The 26,067-nt window shown below is 62.4% G+C and overlaps 1 protein-coding gene across 6 annotated transcripts in view; it reads right to left on the reverse strand.

The window, feature by feature from the left end:
• Positions 1-26,067, reverse strand: part of HDAC4 (histone deacetylase 4) — a 151,524-nt gene that overhangs the window by 84,448 nt on the left and 41,009 nt on the right. For 5 of the 6 annotated variants that reach the window (XM_037161516.2, XM_037161518.2, XM_037161515.2 and 2 more), the window contains exon 2: positions 1,870-1,941. The exons of the other annotated variant lie outside the window; for it this stretch is intronic. In XM_037161516.2, coding sequence (XP_037017411.2) covers positions 1,870-1,941 — 72 coding nt within the window. The remainder of the gene's footprint in view (positions 1-1,869; positions 1,942-26,067) is intronic. 6 annotated transcript variants of the gene reach the window in all.

The following is a 26,067-nucleotide window of genomic DNA, read 5'->3' on the forward strand; positions in this document are numbered from 1 at the left end:
GGAAAGCCCACTTCTCCCGGGCCCCGCAGAGTCCAGGCTGTGAGCACCACCACCAGCCAGCGCCCCTTCCCAGGAAGGCACCAGCGCAGGCCTTCCACACAGTGTGTCTTTTCGGTAATAAACGGTTACTTTTGTAATTAGGAGAAAAGTCCTTTACTTCGCAAAGTCACAATGACTTGGAAGCGACTCAGCTGTTCTCCCAAGTCCCCATAATCCTGGCATGTGGCACGGGCGGTGGGAGACCCCAGACGCACCTCCCTCACCTCGCTCGGAGCTGAGCACTGAGCTTCCACGGGTACCCGCCCGGCCAGGCCCCCGCCCCCCCGGGATGCAAGCACACGCGCCTGCAGCCCGGTGCACCCTTCTCTCTGCCAGAGCCCAGAGCCCCGGGAGTGAGGCACGGCCCCGAAGCCGCAGAGACCGCACACCTGCCACAGCTTGGTGTCAGACACGTGGTTGCAGGTTTCTCTCACGTTACAACTCTTTACACTTAAAAACCCCAACACGAGGGAAAAGCTCTAATAGGAACCAGGGTGATCACACCAAAGAAGTTAAGGGCAAAAGCGAAGAATCAGATCGACCCCGCCCAGACGCAAGTCCGAGGCCTGTCTCTGCAAGGGCTGCAGTCGGCCCCATGTCCGGTCTCGGCCAGCACGGCCGCCCCCAGAGCAGAAGGCCCGTAAGAAGCCCACCTCTGCTGGCTCCCCTGGACATGACCCATGTTTACCACCTTCTCACGCTCTGTGGAGCTGCCTGAAAACTCTTCCCACTCCGCCCCACACCTGGGCAGGCACCAGGAAATTGTCGCAAACACGCAGGTGCACGAGAGTCTGTGTTTAAAGAGGGGGCAGAGTGGGAACCAGCACTGTGAAAGCCGGCCATTCACCAACCATCTGAGAGGCCGCCCGCACACTCTCACCCCGACACCAGCCGGGAGGAAGAAGAGGTGCGAGACCAGCACCTCAGCATCAGCCTGCCTGTGCCCTTCTTGGGGCACAGCGGAGAAAGGGCCCGCCCTGCGTCTGGGGGAAGGCCAGCAGCAGCCCTGGCAGCCCTCCGAGAACCGCCGTGCACCGCACCGAAGGGAAGCCCTGCTTCAAGCTTCGCCGTGGATGGGCTGGTCTGATCGGGGCTGGCAGACCTCCCTGCCCAGCAAGGCAGCAGGCAGAGCGGACACAGGAAGCCGGGGTCCCCAAGGCACCACAGAGCAAAAACCACGGAGACAGAGGCCCCGGCGCAGCTGAGCACAAGCACGGTCCGGGGGCAGCAGCTCTGCCCAGCCCGGCCTGCGGGAGGCCGGTTCCTTCCCAGGGAAACCGAGTGGCCTGTGAAGGACAGACAGGCCACTGAGAGCTGCAGCCCTAGAAGACACCAAGTGGGGAGGGACACTTTACAGAAAAAGGAAAGTCGAAAGTTTCCATGGCTGTGTAGTTTGGGAAAACTGCTTAAAGCAAAATATTTAGAAACACCCCATGTGGAGTCACAGGTTCATAACCACAGTTGATGCTTTTTTGTTGAAAAATCAAGAGGGGCTCAGGAAGCAGCAGTGTGGGCTCGGCTCATCACTGAGAATCCTGGTGTCCTGGACAAGTGCCACTGGCCACAGTGCTGTGGCCACCCCGGCCCAGAACTCCCAGCCCCACTCAGGCTTGACATGCAGCCCGCAGCACTCCCACAGAGAGGGTCGCCATCCCTCTGCTGCCCGAGTGGCATCTGCCCCATGCCTGTGTCCGTCCCAGGACCAATGTGGCCTCTTGCCCCAGGAAAAGGTCACCCAGATGCTGAGCTTTCTAGCCAGGCCCCTCCAATGAATTGAAGCCTCAAAACAGCCTTCGGGCGAGCCGGCCCAGGCTGGGCGTGCCAACTCACCGGTGCTGGGCACGTGGTTCGCACGGGCAGGGCTCAGCAGCTCCACGGGCTGGTCTCGTCCGGAGAGTCCATCTGCGGGACAGAGAGAGTGTGGGGTCTGGCGTTAGAAACGCTCCGATTTCAGCAAGGACACTGCACACCCCGAGACTGCAGGGAGCGAGCCCTTGTGAACACTGGGAACCCATTCCTTCCTGCTTTACAGAAGCCGGACTCACAGTCAACACAGACCACTTCATCAGCTGAATTGGAAAACGAGCAGCCCTCAGCAGAGCAGACAGAACAGTCCGCCAGGGAAGTCCTCAAACTGGCCAGTGCCAACTACTGGCCAAACTTCTGGCTCAGCTGCCCGGTCCCCTTCGGTCGGCAACCACCCCGCCGCACCTGCTGCACCCGTCGGAAGCCAGCTCTCCTGCACCAGCCATGAGCATAAAGGTCACACGGACAGACAGACAGACGCGATGAGCTGCTTGCCCGGGCCCCGCCCTGACACTCGGCCGGCATCTGCGGGGGCCGGCCAGAGACACACACCTGCTCCAGAAACACCGACCAGCAATGCTCGGCACCAGCCGGCCTTCCGGACCGTGCTCGGGAGTGCTGCGCGTCCCGGCCACCCCACACATCTGCAGGGGGCAGCTGGGGCCCAGACTCCCCACGTTGTCTCCGACAGAGCAGAGAGTGAGCTCTGGCAGGGCTTCCAGGAATCACGCTCTTTGGTGTCAGCTTCCGACAGGTGTGTCCAACACCCGCAGTGGGGGGCTCGGCAGCGTCCACGCCGGCGGGAGGCACCTTCACCCCCAACCCTGGGGAGCATGCGCAAGCTGCCTGGAGTGGCCGTCTCTCAATCAAGACAAAAACCAGTAACTCCAGGTCTACCGACGCTAACAAAACCTGTCTTTTAACCAAGACAGGTGCACTCTGTGCGGCCTTCACGTTTCCCGTGGCACAGACACGCTGCCTGTGGAGGTGTCATGGCCCGAGATGAACACCGTGACCCAGGAAGGCCGAACAGCCCTTGACCATCTGAGGGAGGGGGGAAGGCTTGCGAGGGCCCAGGTGCCCGCACCCACCACGGCCCGAGGGAGCCACCCCGCTGCACATGCCGGCGGGGCGGGGCAGCTCCGACTGCGCACCTGTGGGACGGCCACTTGGTGAACCAGACACCAGAATGTGCGGTCTCTTCCCCAAGCAGCAGCCCCTCCCAACGCTGGCCACTCGGAGGGACCAGCACAGTTACGAGAGGGCAGTCCGTGATCGGGAGGTTCCGAGTGAGGCAACAGGCTGCAGGCCCCAAGGGCTCTTCCCCTGCAGGCCTGGACGTGGCCCTGCACCCCAAAGTCTGAGTGCCTCCCCTGCCATGCAAACAGCGCCCCCAAGACAGCAACAGGGTTTGGGTTCGGGAAACCGTCTCATGCCTTCCTCCTGAAAGCAAGTGACATGAAATGGACTCCGTCTACAAATGAAACAATTCATTTCCGAAACTGACGAGTCCGGGAAAACACACACATGCTGACCTCTGACCCACTGCCGACACTGTCAGAAACATCCAGGGCCTGCGGGGACCCCGTGACACTGCAGCCCCTGATGGGCAGGGCGGGGCCGGGGCTCGGAGGAGGAGCAGGCCGTCCTCCTGGGCGCCACCAGCCAGGACATGCCCCTGGCTGCCTCCTCAGTGTCCACCCTCAGCCTCCATCTGTGTGGGACTCCAGAACCGGGAGCACCGAGGGCGCCAGATGCCAGCCGGGGCCTGGGTTTCACGGTCTCACAGCAGAGGCAGCCACGCAGGCCACTCCGTCCGGGCTAGGGACCGAGCTGCCTGCCGGCCCCAGGTCCTGAGGGTGGACACGAACACTCAGGAGCTGCGCGAATCAGTGACCCCTACCACCACACCCTGTGCCTGCTCAAACTCGGGCAGGTGTTGCGACCCTCCGAGCAGCCGCAGGTTTTAAGCCACCGTGTCGCCTGGCTGAGCCTGGCTCACCCCCAATGTGTCTGGGCCTGCGGTGCGTGGTGCCAGGTTGGCAGGAAGACACTCACTGTGCGCATGAACTAGCTGACAGCCCGGGAAACACTGCCGTCCGACGAGAGCGTGACAGAGTCCACACACCTGGGCCCAGGAGAGGGATGTCGCCCGCGCCCAGGACGTGGGCCCAGCCTGGCTGCCGTCCCAGCTGTCTGCGACCCCAGCCCAGCCCTGACCCTGTCACACCCTCGTGGGATGAGGTCTGACCCAGATCCAAGGAGACGACGAGGGGGCCACCACGTGACACCGCCTGCAAACAGCAGCACAGTCTCCGCGAGCACAGGGACCGGACCGCAGAGCAGTGGGCCCAGGGCGGGTCCTCCCACACCTGCCACGGGGGACGGGGAAGCAGCCCGAGCCTGAGATAGCTGGCTGTGCAGCCTCCCACCTCCTTTGCGGAGCGGCCCCTCCCCTCAGACCCCTCACCCAGCAGCGCGTGGAACGAGAAGACCCCCAAATGCTGGCTCCGGAACTGGGGGGCCAGGGGGTGCACGCAGAGGACAATCTGCTACAAGTTCATGACCTCAGACGTGTCAGTCCAAGCCCACACCCCGACTAAACAACTGAAAGGAGACTTTTTCAAGGCTGCCAGTGAGAGCTGAACGTAGCTTGGGTCTGAGGGGACCTCTGGGAAGTGCCCACTGGGTGCAGCGGGACAATGAGGCTGCACCAGTCAGGACCCAGCGCAGCACGCGTGTGCAATGCCTGTGGCGCCTGGGACTGAAATTCTCTAAGAAGCAGACGTGGAGGAGGGGCCGAGGACATGGAAATGGCGTAACGCTCAGGGTCCCCCCGCCATGTTGAACTTCAGTTTGACGAGACTTTTGAACCGAGGACAAAGGTACCGGGAGGGACACTGCAGGCCAACCGGGCAGAGAGGCTTCCAGCCAGGGAGCGAGCAGCAGAGGGACAGGCCTGCCCCAGCCCGGGGGCTCCAGGGAGAAAAGTCGGAGCAGGGGAAGGCAGGCGTCTCCAGGGGAAGACCCTCTGCACAGGACAGATGTCCCCGGATAGCACACGGCTGCTCCGTTTGCAACCTGAAGGTGCAGTTCCGTGTGTGCGTTGCCAGAACAGTTCTGCGCCCGTCACCGGGCTGCCGTGTGCCGCAGCATCAGGACACCACAGTGCCAGGACTCCGAGTCTTCTGCACAGAACGGCGGCACACGACCCAGTGTGCCCCCCCCTCCCCGGGTGCCCGGCCGAGCAGCCTGGAGGTGCCGGCTCACAGAGACACACGTGGTGTGTCCCCTGCATCAGTACTCGCAGCGCCCAGGCCAGCCCCAGGGCCCCGGGCAGAGGGTCTGCTCCACGTGCCAACAGCAGAATACGGGCCCCACACCGGTCAGTCTCCCTTCGCTCGCACGTGCTCGAGACTTCCCATGATGCAAGTTTTTCCAGAGCACTGGAAACTGGCGCCGGGCTCCACTTCCTGCGCGGCACCCTCGTCTGCTCCAGCACCTGCAGGGTCTCCACCTAACCGGCCCCCCGCCAGCCAGCGTGCAGGCCCACCTTCTCCCCGGACGAGCCCAGGGCACCTGAGCCGCGATGAGCAGCCAGCAGGTTTCACTGCGGGGTGGGGGGGGGGGGTGCCTAGCACCCACGCCCTGGGCACCTCGGGCTGGTGTGGCTCTGCGGCGACCCCCAGGCCACCTGCCCTGCTTCTGTCATGCCCGGCCGGGGTTCCTGTCTTACCCGAAGGCTGTTAGGGCAGACAGGGCCCAGTGTCCCAGGCCCAGGCAAGCCAGGAGGCCGAGCGCAGTGAAGAGGCAGCCACGGTCAGCACCGCGCAGAAGGGCGATTGCAGCCGGTCACTTGGCAATGTTCTGTGCAAAGGCCTCCTCGCCCACACCTATTTGAGATACGATCCACAAAACCAAAAGGAACACAGAGCAGCTCCGGCCACAAGCCGCAAGGAGGAGTGCCGCTGGGAGCGCCCCGAGGGCACAGAGGGTCTGTCCCGTCCCCAGCACGAAGTGCTCAGAGTGGGACAACACAGGGCGGGACACTGGGGAAGGAGCAGAGCCCACAGCCTGGAGGGTGGGCACAGCTGGCAGACGGCCAGCAGGGCTCTGGCACTCAGACAAGCCTCGCTCTGTTCTCTGGTCTGAGGGGCACTTCCTGGAGGCAGCTTCTCGGCAAGTCTCCAAGCCGGTGCTAGGGCCGGGGACAGTCCTCCTGCTCCTCCCGCCTGCCTCTCCCCCTCCCTCAGCTGTTCCCAAAGTCGACCCCGCCCAGCTCAGCCACGAGTGAGAGAGGGACACAAATCTGGAGAAAGGTCCCTGCCCCCAGAGGACACCCATCCGCCCCACGGAGACCACAGGGTCAGGTGAGTCCCTCCGGAGCCACGGGGAGTACGGAGGCAGAGGAGGAAGCAGGAACCTCAGTGCCGACCCTGCAGGCTCCTGAGTCCGTGTGAGAAGTGACCGACGACAGAAGGCACCCCAAGTCCATGGGGGCCGCACCCACTCGGCACCCCTCTCAGCACAGGCTCCCAGGACAAAGTCGGCAAGGCCCTGGGGCCAGGCAGGCCGACCAACACAGGGAGCCCCTGGAGCACCCACGGCGGCCCCCTGCCAGCCCCAGCCGCTGCGTCTCTGGAGAGGTCCTGATCTCTGACCCACAGCAGCCCCGGGGGACACAGGGACCCTCCCCCACCACGGTAGGCAGCCCGGCTTCCACGCACGTGAGCTTTGCCAGCCCTCGGGCCCAGCGCTGTCTGCTCGGTGGCCGGGGAGACGGATGCTGGGGGAACATGAGAGCGCACTCTGAAGAGCAGGCCACGGCAGAAGCTCCTCCCACCCGCCTGCCCCCGCATGTCAGCGATGCTGCCACACATCCGCCAAGACACAGACCGGTGCCCCCAGGCCAGGACACTGATGAGGCAACAGCCACTCCTGACACTGCGAGTCTGCCACAGACACCCCTGAGAGCAGAGCCGTCCCCCCGCCCCCGGAGCACTCCCCCCACTGCTGAGGGGCTCAAAGGGGCCGTGGTGCAGTGGTAGGGGCCTGGAGACCAGGTGCAGGTTAGGCAGAGGCTCAAGAGAAACGCGTCTCTAGAGTGAGAGAGAAAACCAGCAGCGGCCGTCGGGCTCCGCCATCCGGACAGAGCGGCTGTGTGGCTAGAGAGCACCCCCGTGTCGCCCGGGCCCACAGGCCCTGCCCACGCTGCCCGCCACACCGGACCCCAGGCGCCTCTAGTCCTTCTCACAGAAAGAGGGCCCTCTGCCTGCCCCATGAGCGCAGCGTCCCCGCAGCGACCTGGCACCCAGCACACAAGATGGGCCACGCCACACGTCCTGAAGATGTGGGGAGGCTGGTGCTCTGACCTGTGCTGGCGAGGCTCGTGTCCACCGTGGTGGAGAATGCAAACCACAGCATGGGGGCGGCGAGAGAGTGGGGGCGGCAAGAGCCTCGGAGGCTGCTCCTGAGGTCTGGCTGAGGACCAGGCGTCTTGCTTGCCACAGAGCTGAGATGAGGTCCGAGGTGGGATCCAGTCCGATGCAGCTGGATGCACTGGGACTCCTGGGTGGACGGCGTGTGGGTGCCACACGACCGAGCCACTGGGGCGGGTGGGCGGGTGTCACCGACCCTGTTCATCCTAAAAGACCCGGCCCCCACCTCTTCTCATCACCACGTTCTAACTTTCACACACAGGACGCCAAGACGTTCAAGGCTCGTCGAGGGTCTGAAATTCGAGTCTGTGTGCACTTCCGTTCAGCCCGTGCTGCTCATCCGGCCCTTTCACAGGCCCCGCCACCCTGCGCGCCCTCCTCGCTGCTGCCCTAACCCTGCCGTCCGACACCCAGCGCCCTAGGTGGGCCTCGTCTCCAAATATTTCTCTGTCTTCCTGGCTGCACCACTAACGGGAGAACTGAGGGAGAAAGCTGTGCATTCGGCCCGGAAGCCAAGTGCAGGAAACCCCTGAGGGGACCGAGTGTTTTGCCCGTGTGGCTGGTGCCTCGTGCTGCCCACCCCCCCAACGCAGCTGCCTAGCCCAACACGCCCACCCATGGGCCAGATCGCTGCTCGGGGAGGCAGCCTTGTTGTCATCGCCTCCCCGTGGCAGCGCCTGCCACGCTGGAGCTGCCGCCCAACTCCCGCCACAGGGCACAGACGCCCTCGGGCTCAGCCCCGGGCCAGGTCCTGGGGACCCGTGCAGGTGGAGGGGGTGCGAAGACAGCTCTCAGGCCCATGGACCACGGAGAAGACACGCAATGTTAGAGCACCCCCACTTCCTCCTCCAGCCCAGGTCTCCAACCCCGGAGATGCATCCAGAGACGCCGGGACCCCCTTGCCAGGACCAGCGGGGGTGACAATAAATTGCAGGCTGTGCACAATTTATGTCTGTCACCCCAAAACTGCCCGCCCTCCCCAGCGCCTCACCAGGGCAGCTCCACAGAGTGGCTGCCTGACCTCGTCTGCTGCTGGGGGCTGAGCAGGCCCAGAACCAAAGGGCTGTTCCACTGGCGGGGAAGCACCCGGATGCTCGATGGTTTCAGCTGTCATCAGCAGTGACAGGTGGCACTGGGCGGGGCAGTGGACTTCGAGGGACCCAGCCCTGGTGGGGCCGGGAAAGGGGCTTCCTCCTCAGAAGCTGCACATCCCACCCTCCTGCCCACGACCCAGGTGGGGAGGGTCACTCTGCAGCCCCTCATGGGCCATCCTGTCCCCGCAGGGACTGGCTGCCAGGGGCGGCAGTAGAAGGGGACGAGAGAGGTTGTCTCAAGAGTCACACCGGGAGTGAGCTGCTGGTCTGGGTTCCCCTGCCCGCCGTCCACCGTGCACCCAGCTTCCGTCTGCAGCCAGACCAGGGCAGCCGCCCACTCCGAAAGGGCGCCCTGAGCACTGGTCCTCTGGGCCTGCAGCCGTGAGCAGGCTGGCGGGCAGGGGCTTTCTCCAAGGCGCGGCTTCCCAGCCAAGCTTTAAACCATTCCCAGTTTGATTTTCTTCAACTTCTGTAGTACCTAGTAACGTACAGCACAATTCTCTTAATATTCAGATGTTTTGTAAAGGTTTTAAAACTTCCTTTTCTATCCCAAGAGGAGAGGGGACACATGAACCGCAGCCCCCACGCCGCGGCTGTTCTGCGGCATCCAGGCGGCCGTGTGCACGGCCACTCCATACCTGCTTCACGCATGTGCCCCGAGAACCTAGATGTGTTCCAGGGCACCGCTTCCTTATTTCATCCCAGAATTCCACACACAGCCCTCCCGCCAACACGGCGAGCTTTCCAGGTCCTCCTCTGAAAAGCTGGCCCACCAACCCTCGTGTGCCTGCAGACCCTTGCACGCATCTCCATCGCACGCAGTGTGGGGGCGCAGCACAGGCCACAGCCCCTTGACCCAGGGCAGGTCAGTGCCAACCATGTGGCACAGCCTCCCGTCCCTAAAAACACAGCGATCGCGGGGACCGGGCGCCACACCAGCCCTCCAAGGACGGAGCCGGACAGGAGCAGCACCCCGCTGCCAGGTGCTCGAGGCGCGCCAGTGCCAGCATGCGGACGTGTCCCGGTCACTCGCTCTTTCCAGCCTGTGGCTTCCGCATGCCTGTGGAGAAGGCCCGGGCACCTGGGGCTGGTGGCACCGAGGCTCAGCAGTGAGTCCAGAGCCCAGGCCCCTCCCAGGTGTCCCCGACCTCAGACAGACGACCTCGCCAGTCTGGGCCTCACTTCCCACCCCTGCGATGTGGGTGACAAAACACTGCTCACGTCACAGGAGGGTCAGGTCGGGCGCCTGTGTGAGCCCCCTGCCTGATGCCTGGCTCGCAGGACCTGCTCACGACCAGCAGGAGCACGGCGCGAAACCCAGGGGCGGGGGTGGGCCTGGGACCTCCCCTCCATCAGCAGGCGGGGAATGTCCCGGTCTCAGCAACCGCTGAGGAGGCAGGTCGAAAGGCACAAGGGAGGAGCAAGGCGACAGGAGGCCTTTCTGTCCCACGCGCGTCCGGGGGCCGACACAGGGCGGCCTGCACCCAGCTCAGAGCAGCAGACTGTTCCCCAACAGCCAGGGTGGCTCTTTATAAAACCTCTGAAAACACTGAAAGCTTCAAAATTCTAAGGACGACATACCCACATTTTTAGACGACTGCTCCTTATTGTCTATGTTCTGTAATAGAGTAATTTCTGAATTAAGAAGAAAGTGGAGTCCCAGCTGGTGTGGCTCAGCAGGCCGGGCGTCGTCCTGCGGCGAACGGAAGGGTCGAGGCTGGACCCCGAGTCGGCGCTCAGGCCTGGGCTGCGGGCCAGGCCCCTGGTTGGAGCACGTGCAAGAGGTGACAAAGCGATGTTTCCCTCCCTCTCCCGCCCTTGCTCCTCTCTAAAAATGAATAAATAACGCCCGCCCTGCCCGCCCCCACGCATCCATGGCGCGCTCACTTCCCAGACCGCCGGTCACTGCCTCGCGTGCTTGTGGTTTCCTAACACGGAGCCTGTAGCCCAGGCGGCCGGCCCCCCGCCCCCGGCTGATCCCCTACCCCTACGCCTGCCTCACAGGCCGCCTGAACGGACGGCACGTGTTCGGCTTCCGTGAGACACGGTAACTACCGGAGCGAACTCATTTTGTGTGCACCCACGTTCGACCCAGGCAGAAGCCAACCCTGCCCCCGGGGCCCATCCGTGACGACGAGCATGAGGGAGCGAAGGTCATCACCTGAGGAACCACACGCACACACGGGGCGCCCTCTCTTCCTACAGCCAAGAACACCTGAGCAGGCAGGCGTCCCACACTCGGGCAGGAAAGCCACCTGTGAGGAGAACGGGAGCCCTGTGGTGGGTCCTCAGTCACCACTGACCACCATTCACTCGGCCGCAACCGGAGAGAAGGGCCGGCCTCTCAACCACCTCAAGAGAAGAGGAGCCACAAACAGGCGCGGCCGGGCCTGCGCAGCTCAGCCAACGCACAGGTTCCACGGGGACGCCTGTGGCCAAACCGACCCCGCACCCGTGCCCACAGCAGGGAGCCGGCCCCTCGCACAGCCGCCAGCACTCGAGGGGCCTGAGCCTGGGCAGACCCGTGAGGACCGTCACCTCCCACCACAGCAGGCGGAAACGGCGAGGTCGACGGGGACCCCCCAGGACTGAGAGGACCCAGCTCCCAGCAGAGGAACATGGAACGAGAGGGCCCGGAGCACGGGCCCAGGCCGAGCTGCGAACAGGCGGAGGGCCGCACAGCTCCGCCCTCCAGGCCACGGACGGATGGGCGCTGGGAAGGGTCTCCCCTGAGAAACTGCACCCCACGCCGGGCCCTGCGGGTGTGGCCTCCAGACTCCCAGCCCCTGAGCAGGTCTGGAGCCCTGAACCTAGAAATTAAGGTGGAACTTAGTCCTGAGCTCGGAGCCCCGGCAAAGCCAAGAAAAAGCTTGTCTGTGGGTAAGAGCCACAACCCAGAGCACACGAAAGGCCAGCGGGGGGTCGACCTCCTGGGGAGCTCACAGTGGAACAGGGTCCACCAGGCCCAACCAGCCGACACTGCGTAACTCAGAGAGGACTACGTTCAAACAACAGGCACGTCTTTTAAAAAGTAGAACGCTAAGTAAAGGGAGAAACTACACTAAAAGACAGGACCCCCGGAAAAAGAGAAAGTCTTTAAAAAGAATGAGAAGATTTTCTGAACTGAAAAGAGCGGATCGGATATGGCTGATGGGAGAACTCACGAGTGGGGTGACAGAGGCCGGGCCCGAAGGCCGCCCTGCAGGGGCACGGGGTGGGGACTGCGAAGGGCGGAGGCCGGCGTCCTGGCCCAGACGGCATCCCTTCCTGAGGCGGGAAGGGAGAAAGGGCAGGAAAGGTGCCCTTCGAACAGACCACACCGGGGCCTATTCCAGAGACACGGGCATCGTCAGGAGCGAGACGCAGGCTGAGCCTCGAGGACATGAAACAGGGATTAAGAACAGAAGTCCACCCAAGCTTCTCCTCGTAAAGGGGGTGAGGCCCCCGGGTGGCCCGGCCTGAGTGACCCTCCACAGGGGACCCTCTGCATTGTACTTCCATGCACGAGAGACGACCCGGCACACAACCGACAGCGATTGATGCCGCACAGCACCCGACACCTCGCTCACACACTGGGGAGCCCTTCTCCGAAATTGGCTACCTCGAAGCAACTATTTTTGAGAAATAATCAGCAAAAGATTGCTTATCCTTTCCTGCACACAGAAATTAGTTCCAACTACCCAGCTCTGGGAAAGGATAAACCATTTCACGCAAACACTCCTGCAAAGGCAGAAGCACTAGCGCAGACGTTACCTTTCCTGTTGTTCGAGTGCAAACAGCACTGCGGGCACCGTCCAGCCCCCACTCTGCGGTCTGCGAGTGGCTGCAGCAGCTCCGGGGCGGTCCGGCCACTGTAGGCACCAAAGGAAGTGCCCCGGGGGCGAGGCCAGGGCTGGGTGCGGCCTCTTCACTGTTCGGGTGAGACAGGGACGAACCCAAGCGTGACAACCGCATTCACTTCTGGAGAGGTTCGGCTTTGTGTGTGGGACTTCCCTTTCAGGCACTGTGACGAAGGAGAAAATTTGGGTTGCTTTTCCTATATCCCTTTGCTGAAAAACGGACTCAGAAAAGCATGTGTTGCAAAGGAAAATGGGGCAGCACCAGGTTGCCTGGGAGCACTGCCTGGACCCAGGGTGCAGCCCACCCTCCGAGACCTCCGGCCTTGCCGCACCGCCCTGCTTGCACGTTGCCATCCTGAAACAAGCCTGGTTCGGCAGCGGCCGAGACCAGACGGACAGGGGGATGGAGGCCCTGTCCCACAAATAAGGAGACAGATCATCTGAAAACTCAACCTGCGGTCCCTCCGGACCACTGTGTTCCACGTCCAGACCTCTGCCCCACCAAGAGCGCCTGCAATCGGGCTGGGCCCCGTTTGTGTGGGTGCAGGTGCGTCTCCCACCGGGCCCTCAGACCGAGCATCCTCACCGAGTGGCTGCGGAGGAAGGGACACTTGGACACTTCTGGACAGCCCTCAAAACGGACTTGTCATTGGAACTCCAAGCACCTACTTGAACCAATAATTTTTGTGTAAATAACAGACTAACTTCCAATGACACCTTTTAACGTGGTCATTAGTTTCCCATCGGAGTGACCAGTTTGCCCAGACTCACTATTGGCTGTCCCCTGCTGGTCCTCAGAGAGGGACCTGGTTTCTAAAAACACTGCCGTGCACGGCGACACTGGGTGGACATGCCGCCGGCTCCGAGGCTTGGACAGGCACAGGAGAAGGTGCACTGTGCCCTCCGACCTCGTCTCGTGACAGAACAACCCGGAAGCTACGGTGTGCAGAGAGGAGTGGCCTTAAAGTTCACATAATAAGGTTCTATTCCAAGGGTTTAGAAGTGAACAGGAAAATGAACTCAAAAAAGTAAACCTAGTAACAGCAAAGAGCGAGAACTGCTGAGGTAGGAGAGGGGTTCACAGGGGCCCAGGCCGAGAGCCACTTCCGCACGAGGTCGTCCCATGTGGGGGATCGGGGTGGGGAGGACGGAGGGGAAAGGCTGTCATGCGCGGGGTGGGGGTGCTCGTGGTGGCCATCCCACGGGGACAGCAAGGACCTCTGTGCAGGAGCGTGGCCTCTGGGACACACGTCGGGCTTCCCAGCAGGCTCCCCAGCTGTACCGCTGCGGGACAGGGGTCTCGCGGCCTTGCGCTGAGGGCCGACCCAGTCACTGAAGACAGAGCGGGGGAATGGGGCCTCGTTCGTGACCGGGGCACAGACCAGGCTTCCGCCGAGCCTACCGGCCAGCCTCCCACCCCACCCACAGGCCCGGCACAGCGGTCGGAGTGACCGGCACACAGCGCACGGGGCACGGGTTGCCGTGCGAGCAACAGCTGTCACAGCTGCCCGACCTGCAGGGTCAGGCACTGGGGTCCAAGGGGCGGAGGGGACAGGGCGGCATCCCTGAGCCCTGGAGGCAGCACAGGCCCCTCCAAGGTCAGGGCCACAGAGGCAGCCGGCTCGCAGGGGGACGGCGGGGCCGCTCAGCCGTCAGCAAAGGGCCGGCCCATCCGGGCCCGGGCCCAGGCCCACGGGCTGAAGCCCCTTGTCGGCACTGTGCTCTCATGGGGACGGCCGTGCCTGCTGGGAGGGGCGGGGTCTGTGAGGCGGACGGCCGTGCTGCCCACCTCACGAAGTGAGCAGGAGCTGGACGAGTGCGAGGGAGGCTGGACTGGCAACGCAGGGCTCCGCTTACAGGCTCAAGTCCCTGCCAGGCACACACACACTCAGACCCCCAAAGTGTGCTTGAGACGAGGATGGGGCTGGGGGGCTGGGGGGGAGGAGGGCAGGACTCAGAGTGGCCTGGACCACCATCTCCACAGCTGAGAGAACAGCGCTGCGCGGCTCGGCCCCTGGGACCACCAGGAGCCTGGGCACAGCCCCCGTAACCGGAGAGTCCCCACAGACCCCTGACTTCGCATGCCCAGGGAGCACCCACAGCCCATGATGCAATGGTTTCCAATTACGACCCACGCCCACCCGCTGCAGTGCTGACGTCGCCCCGGCTCCCGTGGGACCAGGACTGGCAGGCCCAGGGGCACCTCTGGTCCCTTCCAGCCTGAAGAGCATGGGCAAACAAGGCCAAGTGTGGACGTCCCTTGCTCCCTGCCTGAACACCAGGGCCCCCCAGCTGCCCCCACTGCCCTGCGGACAGGCAGCCCCTCGACACACAGGAGGCACTTAGATGAGTCCAAGAAGGCCCGTGTGCACGGGGGCCGAGTTTGTGTTCCTGCGAGGGCCACACAAGGACAGTGTCCTCTGTGAGTCTGCGGCCAGGGGATGGCGCCTTCACCTTGGAGGCTTCCGACGCACAGGTGAGTCCAGGAGGAGGGGGGCAACGCTCTGGGGCGCGGGGCGCCTGCAGCCCCCGTGGCCGCCAGGGGCGCACCCACAGGCTTCCAGGCAGCGTTTCACCGAGAAGCACTTCCTGCCGGGGCGCCTCCTCGGGGAACCTACGTTTCCAAGATGTGGGTGAGAATTTTAAGGGAATTACTGTACAAAAACTGGTTTAGTAACACTCCTTGGAGCCAGAGTAGCAATTTGGTTCTCTGCATAATTATGAATGGAAGAACTGTCTTCCTTGCGATTGTCAAGATGAGGAGGAGGAAGGGGGAGAGGGACGCCCTTCGAAGGCACAGGCCGGGCCCCCCGCAGCCCCAGTCCCTGCTGGGCCTGCGGGGCCCGAGGCGATGCCACCCTTGCACGAGGCCACTGCCACCCCACAGCGCCCGGCTCTCCCACCGCAGCCCCAGTAGGGGTGCGTCCAGGCCCGGGCGGCAGCCGCACGAGGGCGGGAGGGGGCCCTGAGGCCTGCCCGGACAGCCTGCTTCCAGAGAGCTCTCTGCGTTTCTTTCAGGAGCCGGTGCCCTGGGCAAGCGGGACAAGGACCCGGTGAGGGAGGGGACTCCGTCACCAGAAGGTCTGTGCACAGCTAAGGCGCTCTGAAAGGCTCTGGGCTCCACAAGTCCCCACACAAACCCCCAAGACTGAGGCTGAGACGACAGAGCCCCGCCCTGCGCACAGGCCACGGTCCCCACTTCACACCCACAAGCAGCAGCTCAGCACCTCCAGTCTCTGCCACTGTCAGGGCTCTGGATGGGAGAGCTGCCCCAATGACACGCGGGCCACCAAGCAGCTGTCCTGAGGCCCGCCCCTTGGGAGCATGGGTTGGGGTGCACCCAGGAGCACCCGGGCGGGGTAGCTCTTGGCACCCACTTCCAAGGGGCACCGTTGAGTGTGGGGCATGGCCACACACAGCGTGGTCAGAGGACAGGGATCCTGTGCAGGGAGACAGCCCATGCGTGCAGCCCACAAGCGTGTGTTCTGGAAGGGCCCGGGAAAGGAGCACACCAACCGCACCCGGAAGGATTCGCCAGAGACAGAGGGGTGGGGGTGGTACACAGCCAGCCAGAGCTGGCGTGAGTCACACGGCACTCAGCCACGGTGGCTGCCCAGGGCCCCCAGAAGGGGCGGTGCCCGGCCCAGAATGGGGAGGAATGGCTCGCTCCCCAAGCTGAACAGGGCCGCTCTCAGGCGTCAGCTCAGCCTGGCCAGAGGACCCTACCAGGTCCCACATTTCCCGAATCCCACCCCGGGAGCCTCCCGAGACCCCCAGCAGCCGTCCACCCCGGTCTCCCTCGAGGCAGGCTCCCTGGGAGCCGTGCCCATGGCCGGCTCGGGCTCGGGGCCGCGGCTCGGGCACAGGCCTCTCCACAGGCAGCTCCCGCTCCCAGGCTTGTGGCGAGCCCATGCGGGCGGGCACAGGTGTTGCTGCGCCCGTTTGCATTGGACTGGTCAAAAAGTTCATTTGGTTTTTTTCCATATGGTGGATCTATTAGTGCTTAGTTGTCTTCATACGAAACAATTTTGTTGGATTGTGTCGGGACAGTTGTCTTGTCAGTGTGCATTTAAAAAATAACAAAATTGGTGGCTTGTTGTGTAGCCATTTTAATATTGGAGACAGAAGAAAACACACATGTTCAGCCTATTATGCTTTATTATTTGAAGAAAGGTACAAACACAACTGAGACACGAACAACGGTTTGTGCCGTGTGGGGAGAAGGGGTGTCCTCAGTGGACGGTGCTCCACGGCTGGGCAGACCGGCTGAGGCCGAGCGCAACCCACCGGGGACCTGAACCAAGAGCAGTCCATGCTACACCATGAGGGACGGAGTCGACGCCGGGAACATCCAAATCGATGGTGACTACCATAGAGAAACGGGTCTTTTGTTCTACGGAAAAAACTAAACATAATTTCTGGCCAATCCCATCGACACCTGTGAAGAACTGGCAAACGCGAGACTCTCCGGGAGGTGGCGCAGGTGCGGCCTCAGCGCACCTGGAGAGAGAAACACAGTCGGCGAACGCACACAGCCTCAGGACACCCCGCCCGCCCTCTCCGGCACAACCCGAGGGCACCCCGGGCTCTGTGCCGCCGGCTGCCTCCCACGCTCCAGGTGCAGAGAACACTGTGGCTGGGCTTCCCTCTCCCACTGCCCAGAAGACCACAGGGTGGGCAGGGGCCCACTGCAGCAGAGGACCGAAGGGACCCTGAGCCTAGCCACCAGGGCCAGCAAACAGGTGACAAGTGACCTTTCCTACACAGGTACACTGACCCCAGGGTCAGCATTCTCTCAGAGAAAAATTACAACCCCTAACAATGCTCCACAGATTTTGTAAACCAAGCCTCAAAAGGCTTCCTTTTCGAACTTGTGATTTCTCAGTAAATACAGCAACGGACCTTTCTTACCAGGCAATCACTGAGACCGTCGGTGGGTGTGGTTTCAAAAAATTCACTCCTACGAAGCCAGGGGCTCAAACTCACAAACAGGCCTCCTAAAAACAAAGAAAAACTCCGCCTCCAGTGGGGACACCACGACCCCCTCCAATTGGAGGTGAACCCGCATGTGGAAGCTGATCAAGTCTGAAATGCCTTCGTGCCCCACATCCCCAGCCAGGGGCGCCAGGGCCGCCAGGGCCACATCCCAGCCTGGCCACTTCCCTGGATTCCAAAGTCAGCAAAGCCTCCCCGAACCCTCAGGACACCGTGAAGGCAGGGAAACCTGCACCTGCTCACAGGGGGGCTCCCCGCACTCCAGCAGCCGCAGGAAGAGCCACGCATTCGAGAAACCAGCCACACGCGAAACCGGCGAACCGCAGCCCAGGCGTTCTTCCTCCCTCAGGGGGGCGCCGGGGGGCCGCGGGCGGCCAGACAGGCCCCCGGGGCCCTGCGCAGCGTTCTCAACGAGGCGGCTGGGAAGGCGCCCAGGGGAGAGCCAGCCGGCAGCCCCTCTGCCCCCAGGAGGACCGGAGCCTGCCGGCGGGCAGCAGGCCAGCTTCCAGCACGAATCCGCTGCTGCGCTCGGCTCTAACTTACGGAGTCTTAGCCACTGCCAATTCCATGGTCTTTTAAATGCCATCTCACCTGAGAGTGACGGCATTTCCTAAAAAGACAAAGATCATCAAGCAATTTTCAAAGAACTACACATCACCCTGTAAGCAAGCCATCCTTGAATTCCATGCACATTATCAGAATTTTCTCTTATCTAACGTTACCAAGATCAGAAAACATCTGCTCCACTGCCCTTCCCCCACTTTGTCCAGCTCTTCCCTCTGCTGGGCTCCTTCTTACAAAGTTTGGACGTGCGCTGCACTCGGCGGCCCCGGGCCGGGACAGTGGCCAGGGTGGGCGAGGCTGCCGACAGCCCACTCCAGGCCTGCGCCCCTCCTGGCGACGGGCAGGGGAGCAGAACTGGATAGGACGGCCCCACTCTGCACCTCGGGAAGAGAAAGCAGGCCGAGAGACTGCTGAGACTGGAGGCAGTTCGGGGTCTCTTGGGGTGAAGTGTGATGATGAAAAGACGCTAGTAAACATGACCAAGGCAAGGAGGGAGACACTCATCACTGACAGTGAACCAAGTTTCTCTCTCCAAGTTCCCATAGTAAAAAGGAACGAACACACTGCACCCGCACTGGCCTTTCCGAGGCTTCTCCACAAGCACGAACTCAGAAGTGCCTGGAGAGACAGGGCCCAGCCGCTGGTTAAGAGGCACCCAAAGGCCACAGAAAGGTGGGGGGTCCCGGTGGTGAGGGATTAGCCAGCTGACCACTCGGTCTCCTGTGCCGGACGTCAGGGCCTCCACACGAGGCCCCCGGGAGATGGTGGGGGCCGGACAGCGAGCACTGAGCCTCTCTGTGCTCCGTCCTCCACCGCTAACCAAGACCGGGGTCCAGAGGGGGAAACTACGGTCCCGGGAGGACACGAGCCTGGGCTTTTCCACAGAGAGGCCCACGGGGACTGGGATGGGCCTGGGCCAAGCGGCCAGATGGGAGTCGGCCCAGGAGGGCCCCCATGGGCCCAGGACTCGGGCAGAGACCTAAGGTGCCCCGCGCCCCCACCCTTCCTCAGCCCCCAAAATGAGGGACCAAGCAGCAGCGGGGGTGGGCGGGGGCAGGGTGCAGCTGCTGTGAAGGAAGCTCCCGCGCCACCAGGGCGCACGGGGCCGGTCGCCCATCGGGCTGGCCACCCGGCAGCCAACAGTGCTCTTGCCATTGTGAAGAGGCTCACATTGGCCCCAGACTCACCAGCAGGCAGACCACTGTCATGCATATGTGCACGTGCACACACGTGCAATGGCATGGCAAGGTTCGAAGGCCGAGCAAGGGGCAGACGACCTCCAGGCCTTTCAGCTCAGTGCCAGGAATGCTCAGCAGGTCCTCCTGCAGCTCGGTCCTGGGCCCAGCACACCAGGGTACCCCCCCCCAGCCCACTTGGGCAGAGGACCTCTCTCAGGGGCACCCACGGGACTGACGCCCTTCAAGAGCTCCACCAACACTCTGCGTGCTCAGGGGCCAAGCTCCCGCACTGAGGCCTTCCTGGGAAGACAACTGAAATCACACCAGCACACGGACACCGCGCATCTCCCGCTATGTCAGCAACGCACGAGTGCCACAGGGCGGGGCTGGGCCCTGCATCCTGCCACCAGAATTAACGGCCCATCGGAACACACTGAGGCTTCCTAGGCACCCACTCCACAAACAAGCAGTGGCTGTATCTTCGACGGTGTCCTCACATGACACAAACTGGCAACTCTGCCAAAGAGTGGCCATGCTTTACAGGCGCTGTGAGGTCAGAGAGGCCCAGCACACAGCCCTGCTCGAACCCGGACACTAGCAGGGCAGGTGACGGCAGCCAGCCCTGAAGGCAGAGCCACAGGCAGTGAAGGAGGCCATGCGACGCAGCCCTGCGGGGCCCCACAGCGCGCGGGAAGCCACACGACAACCACAAGGCAGAAGCCGCGGTGCCGACGTGACTCGACAGAGAGAGGGGAGTTCTCGGCAGGCAGAAGACACAGATCAGCCGTCACAGCAGGGCCCTCATGAGTCATTCCCGACATGCCCCAGAGACGGGGAGAAAAACCAGCCAGCAACACGCAAAAATCAGGAATTATGGCAGCAAACAGACCACATGCGGTGACCGAGGAAAGGAGACCCGACAAGGAGTGGCGGAGCGCCCATGGGCCGAGACGCCAGACGCCCACACCCTCACCTCGGGCGTGCTGGCACTCTCCCGTCTCCTGGGAACTTGCGCCCCATACCCCAAAACGAGCTCTACGCTCACTCGATGTTTCCATACAGCGGCTCAGTGGGCAAACGGGAAGGACAGTGTCGTCAATCGCTGGACCAGCCACTCGCTGGAAAGACCAGCGGCGGAGGCTGTGAGCGGGCGTGAGCGCCCGGTGAGTGGCACATGGAGACCAGCGCTCAGCACAGGGACCTGGGAGAAAGCAAACACAGCAAACTACACACTAGCGGTGGCCAGGCGGCCAGGCGGCCAGGACACCGCCGAGCTACCCTCCTCACTGGGAGAGGCAGTGACTCTGGGCTGACACTAAGCACAACCCGACAGGGCGCAGCTCAAAAAGCAAGTCAACAGGGGCAAATGGGACCCGAGGGGCACAGGAGACTCGGAGTCACAAAGGGTACAAAGATCAGCGTTTAGTTTTTAAATGGCCTAAGACAGAAGCAGCCTAATCTGAAGTTTCTAAATTGGAAAATTTCAATGTCGTCACTTCTCCGACTGCCAGGACAATCGCCCAGGTGGCTCTGGGTGACAGCTAACAAGCCGCTCTCACAGCCGCAGCAGGTCCTCCAGGCCCTCAGGCAGTGCTGCCGTCATTCCGCTGGCCGGACACAAAGCCGATGCCCACGCGGCCAGCCTGGTGATGCGGGTGACAGGGGGATGGGCCACAGCCAGGCACTGGCCGGGTGTGGCTCAGGCGGAAGATGGCTGCCTGGCCTCCAAGGCCCTGCCTTCTTTCCCGTCTGTAAGAAGAGTCTGGCGTTTCCCACCAAGTGGAAAGCTGCCCAGCGACGGGGCTGGGTGAGGGCTGCAGGGTCGCCCTGTTCGGGCCAGCAGCTGCTGTTTGGCGTTTTCGGGCTGTCTGTGGGCACTGGAAGGCCACACCCTGAGCCCACTCAGAGACTCTGAAGGGCGCCAGCACCGATGATGCCCCCTCCCTGGAGCAGGCCCACTACCACCCATTTCTGGTCTCTGCAGAAGCGGGTGAGAGCCAGGATGACTTCCCGCCCAGGGTCCTGCCTCGTTTCCCAGGCAGAGGCTCGGGGCCCAGGAAGAGATGACATCACCGGAAAGGGTGGGGGTTGGGGGAATGGCAATGTCCACCTAAGATGCCACAATCACAGCTGTGATTAGCCAGGTAACTGGGTATTAGCTCCGATTTAAACTACCGCCACAATGAAAATCACCTTTATAATAAAAGCAGAAACCGAACTTGCCTGCTCCCAACAAAACAGAAGCTGAATGAACTGGTGACACACCAGGCATCTCGAGCCCCACGTGGGCTGTCCCGGCTCACACGGAAAGCACCATGGCTAGGAGAGGCCCACCCTGCCTGTGTCAAGACCAACCACGACCGTCCTCTCAGGCCTGCCCTCCCCACCCCGCATCCCTCGACTGCCCTCGGCAGGCAGCAGAGAAATCCCTTTACGATTAGTCTTGCTCGCAAGGAGACCTGTCCTAAAACATCCTAAAACGCTTCTGAGGACAGGAGGGAACCAGCGCCCAGCCGGCACTGCCTACAGCGGCCAGCAGCCCTCGGACCTCAGCCCTGGCCCTGGCCAACGCACAGGAAGCCAGCAAAGGGGGGAGAAAGACAGGCAGGAGACAGAGGGGGCGCGAGCCCCATCCTGACCATGGAAGTCTCAGGAGGGGAGAGCAGGGCAGATGCCTGCAAGAAGCCACGGGCCTACAGCTCTGACCACTGGGACAAGCAGCTGGCCCTCTGAGGCTGTCCCTGGCGAGTGTCCCTGCCCTGGTTACCGGGCTGCCAGCAGAACCTCACTCCCTGCCTCCTGTTCCATATGTGGTCTGGCTGAGGCACATGGAGAAGCGAGCCGTGGTCTGGGCCGGGCCAGGCGGGGCCGTGCAGCCCACCCGCCTGCCTGCCACCAACCCTAGCCTCCAACTGCCGAGTCACCACAGGCAGTGCCCGGCCCACGAGTGCGAGCTCCCCAGCACGCATACCTACCAGCTGCGGAAGGGGTGGCGATGGCGGGAATGAACCACTGAGCAACGCAGGGACACCACCCCTGCCCACGGGCATGGGCACCGACACCAAAACCCGCCAGCGTGCCGGAGCCTACTGCACCCGCAGCAGCGACAATAGCGGCGGCAGCCTGGCGCTTAAGTGCTGTGCGTGTGCTCATGCGCACGCGCACGTGTCATGCTCCTGATGCTGGGGCATGGGCACCCTTACCGGCCAGCTCCAGTCTCAGCCCGGGCCCCAAGTCCCGGCTCCTGGGCGGCCACGCTCACCAGAGATGGAGAGGAAAGCTGGAATTCCTGCCTTCGGGCGCTCATGGGGCAGGGGTGGCGGGGACAAGCACAGGCCCCAGGAATGCCCCATACAAGGGGCAGGGAAGACAGAGCGCCCATCACCTACCCGCCTCAGAGGAAAAAGCGTCCGAGGGCAAGTGAGGCTTTAGACGATGAGCAGGGACCTGGGTGATGCGGGGAGGGGGGTAGGGGGGGAACGGCACTCCTTCTGAGTGGGTGGAGTGTCCTGTGGGAGGCCCAGGTGAACCATGGACAGGCACGGACCTTGAACCTCTGGCCTTGCGCTGGGAAGATCATTCTGGGACTAGAGCCAGCAGACCAGTCAGGGTGGTTTCCGAGATTCCCCGAGAGCATGATTCCTTCCCGTGTTCCACTGCGCTAGACCTAGCGGAAGGCACAAGGGTGAGGGCCTGGGGCGGGGGAAGTGCGTGGGGCAGCAGGTACCTCTGTCGGAGCAGAGGGTGGGCCTGAGTGGGCAGGGGCCCCAGCCCCAAGAGGCACACGCAGATTGGGTAGAAAGGAGCACACGCGTCGAGGGCCTCCGCAACGGTGATAATGAACACACCAGGGACGCTCCCCCTCCGGCCCCACCACAGGCCCCTGGACCCCACCAGATCACACCGAGGGCATCACTGGGGCCGCTGAGGCAGAGGAGCAGACCTGCCTGCTCGGCTCCGCAAGGAGGGGCGGCCCCACGGCCCACCAACAGAAAGCCGTACTGTTCTCCCCAGCCACTCGCCCGGGCAGGTAGGATCCCCAGGGGTGCTGGTCCGAAGGAGCTCCAGGTTCTCAAGGCCAGAGGTCACAGGACAACTTTCACACCAAGTCCCTGCCAGCCAAGGCTGCCTGGCGACTGGAGTTTCTGAGAAGTCCGTGTGTGCTCACCACGACTGCAGAGTGTTTCCGTCACCACCAGGAGAGGGAGAGAGAGAAGGGGCGGGGCTGAGGGCTCATGGAACGCTGGGAGCCTTCCCCAGCGATCTCTGACAGGGCCCCCCCCAGCAGGTATTCCCAGCAAGGCTGCTGCCAGAGTGTTGATGCTTTTTAAAAAAATACTTGACAGTCTAACTTGCAAAGAAAAAAATGTACACATAGAGACGTATCTCCCCCCACGTATCAGAGTCAGCTGTCCGGGTTTGGTTCACTGTAGCACCTCGTAAGCAGCTTCTCGACCCTGCCTCCAAAACCACCGCCCTGCCCATGACACTCACGCAGCGCTCCTCCTCTGCACACGGGAGGCTGACGCAGAGCGGCCGCACAGAGGTCTGGAAACCAGACGCGGAGGGCAGGTGTGTGACCACACATCCTGGGCAGGGAAAGGGGCAGGGGTGGGGGAGGTGACTGCTCAGCAGCGGTGGCCCTCCTTGAGATGTCAGAATGATGACCCCAGAACACTTTCAAATTCAAGAACCATAATAGCCTTTACTTGCAAAAACAAAGCCATGATTTGCAGTCCCCAGGAGACTAGCCTCCGAAAGGGTGAGGCCTGAGATGTGTGCCTGCCAAGGAGACTCTGCTGTTATGTGCTGGAGACAGTGACTAAATAAATGAATTATTAAACGAATCAATGAATGAACCGTCTACCTGCACTAAGCTACATGCTTACACCCGCCCCCTTAGCCTTCTGGTGACTTAAGGAGGCGGGGCTCATCACACTCGCCCGACAGATGAGAAAGAGCGAGGCGTGAAACACACTGCGCGGCGTTCCCACGATCTCGGCAGCAAAGCTGGATGCAGGCTGGCCGTGCTGACGCCAAGGTCAGACGCCTTCACTGTCTCAGCGAAAACCAGCATCCCGGATCCCAGAAGAAGGGGCGTGCTCCAGTGTCCCTGGTGAGACATCCACCGTGCCGCCTGCCAGGAGACAACAGCGGGGCCTCGCCAGCGGGCACAGGGAACAGACAGGAAGGTGATCCCTGTCCTCCCCAGAAGAGACACAGTGGTGGCGGGGCAGCAGAGCCAGGCCGCATGACTAACCAGAGGTGTTCCTCCTGGGAAAAGGAACAAACGCGAAGCCCTCCCACCGGGCTCCTCCGGCTGTTTACAACCATTCTCGGTGAGGCTTTGCAGGAGTGTGGCCCCCGAAGTTCCCTCCCCACATCCCAAGCAGCACCATGCACGGACACTGTGCGGCCCCTCAGGAGGTGGCGAGAGCAGGAGCCCGCGGCCCCCCCTGCAAAGCACACTTGTCTCCGCAGACCTGGGACCCAGGCCCGTCGGCTAAGGAGATGGTCGGTGTGGACAGAAGTTCCTCCTGTCCTGAGTGTCATACAGGCCATTTTGTGAACCACGGAAAACACGCTGGTCAAAAACCAGAAAAGGCCCCCTGGGGATTCGCACTGTGCCCACGACACAGGGACAGAGCGAGAAGCCCGAGCGCCTCGCCTGAAGAAGGCGGGCCGCAGCCCCTCGAGCACGCTGGTCCGGAACTCCTCTGGGTGAGGCCCCCAAGGCCTTCAAAGACAGAGCTGGCTCAGAGCTCAGCCGCCGCCAGGCACTCCTGCGCCCGGGCCGACAGGCTGAGCGCAGGCACAGGGAGCGGGAGTGGGGTGCAGAAGAGCAGGAGGGGCAGGGAGGACACCTGTCCCCTCAGGCCCTCGGGCAGGAGGCGCACAGGAAACACCACGCCACGTGGAGAGGCCCAGCCACGGCTTCCCAGCACTGATCAGAGGCGCAAGCCACAGGCACGGGCAGAGAACTTGTACAAAGACAAAAGCACGTCCGCCCTTAAACTCGGCTGCACAGAACTGGGCCGATGAAGTCAGGACACGCCGGCACCGGAGGGGCGGCCGCCATGCTGGCCTCACACCTCCCCAAGAACGCAGAAGCCCCTGCAGGAAGATCAGCCTACCTGTCGAGGCAGGAAAGCAGGAAGATCACCTGAGAGTCTGTGAAACGGCCCTTGAAGAATGACGGTGAGATGGAGATGCTTTCAGGCCAACAAAACCATCTTGAGCTCCGACGGGCCCTGGGACACTGCAGCGGAGGGAAGGGCTGCCAGGGAAGGGCCGGCGGGAGGAGCTGCAGGGCTGGAGGGGCACTGGGTCGTGGGGACCTGGGGTGGCAGGAGAGCTGAGTGTCTGCTGACACCAGACGCTAGGATGGTGCACTTGTCACAGTTCACGAAGTGACAGGGACGTGTTCCCATGAGCTCGAGTCCACGCTCTGTTTGGAACATGTTCCCGAGTTTGCCCCCATGTGGCCCAGAACCCCACCCAGGGCCCCGCGTGGCCTTTCCTGGGCACCTGTCCGCCGACTCCTCTGCCTGCGGTTGTCAGGTGTCTTGTGCGGAGTCCTGCAGCTGGGACTCGTCTGACGTTCTCCCTCGTGATCAGACACTGGCTGCATGGTTTTAGAAAGAAGACCCAGAGGTAAAAGGCCTTCTCCTCGCATCATGACGCAGGTAAGCCCCCGTCAACGTGACTCAAAAGCAAGAAGCACCAAGTGTCCGCATCTGGTGGACACACATTGCACTGGACTCCAGGGAAACGCGCACTGACCGCGAGAGAGAGGCTGGGAGCGGATGGGCTCCGATGCCGCCTCGGCAGCCAGAGAAAGATGCAGGGGACATGGAAGAAAGTGGGAGAGCAGAGTCTGCAGACGAGAAAGCAAGCTAACAAAGAAGAGAATCGATGAAATCAACAGTTGGCTCTTAAAAACTTAATAAAATATCCATCAAAAGAAGGATATATAATGTTTGCACTGAAAAAGGGTACATAACTCCAACTCCGGAAGAGGTTTCAAAAGACGAGAAATATCATGAACAATTCACAGCCATAAAAATAAAGATCTGGCTGAAACGGACAAATGCCTGAAAAGTCATCTTACACG

Source organism: Artibeus jamaicensis, unplaced genomic scaffold (genome assembly GCF_021234435.1).
Source record: "Artibeus jamaicensis isolate MK-2021 breed Jamaican fruit bat unplaced genomic scaffold, CSHL_Jam_final contig_944, whole genome shotgun sequence".
Classification (NCBI taxonomy): Eukaryota; Metazoa; Chordata; class Mammalia; order Chiroptera; family Phyllostomidae; genus Artibeus; species Artibeus jamaicensis.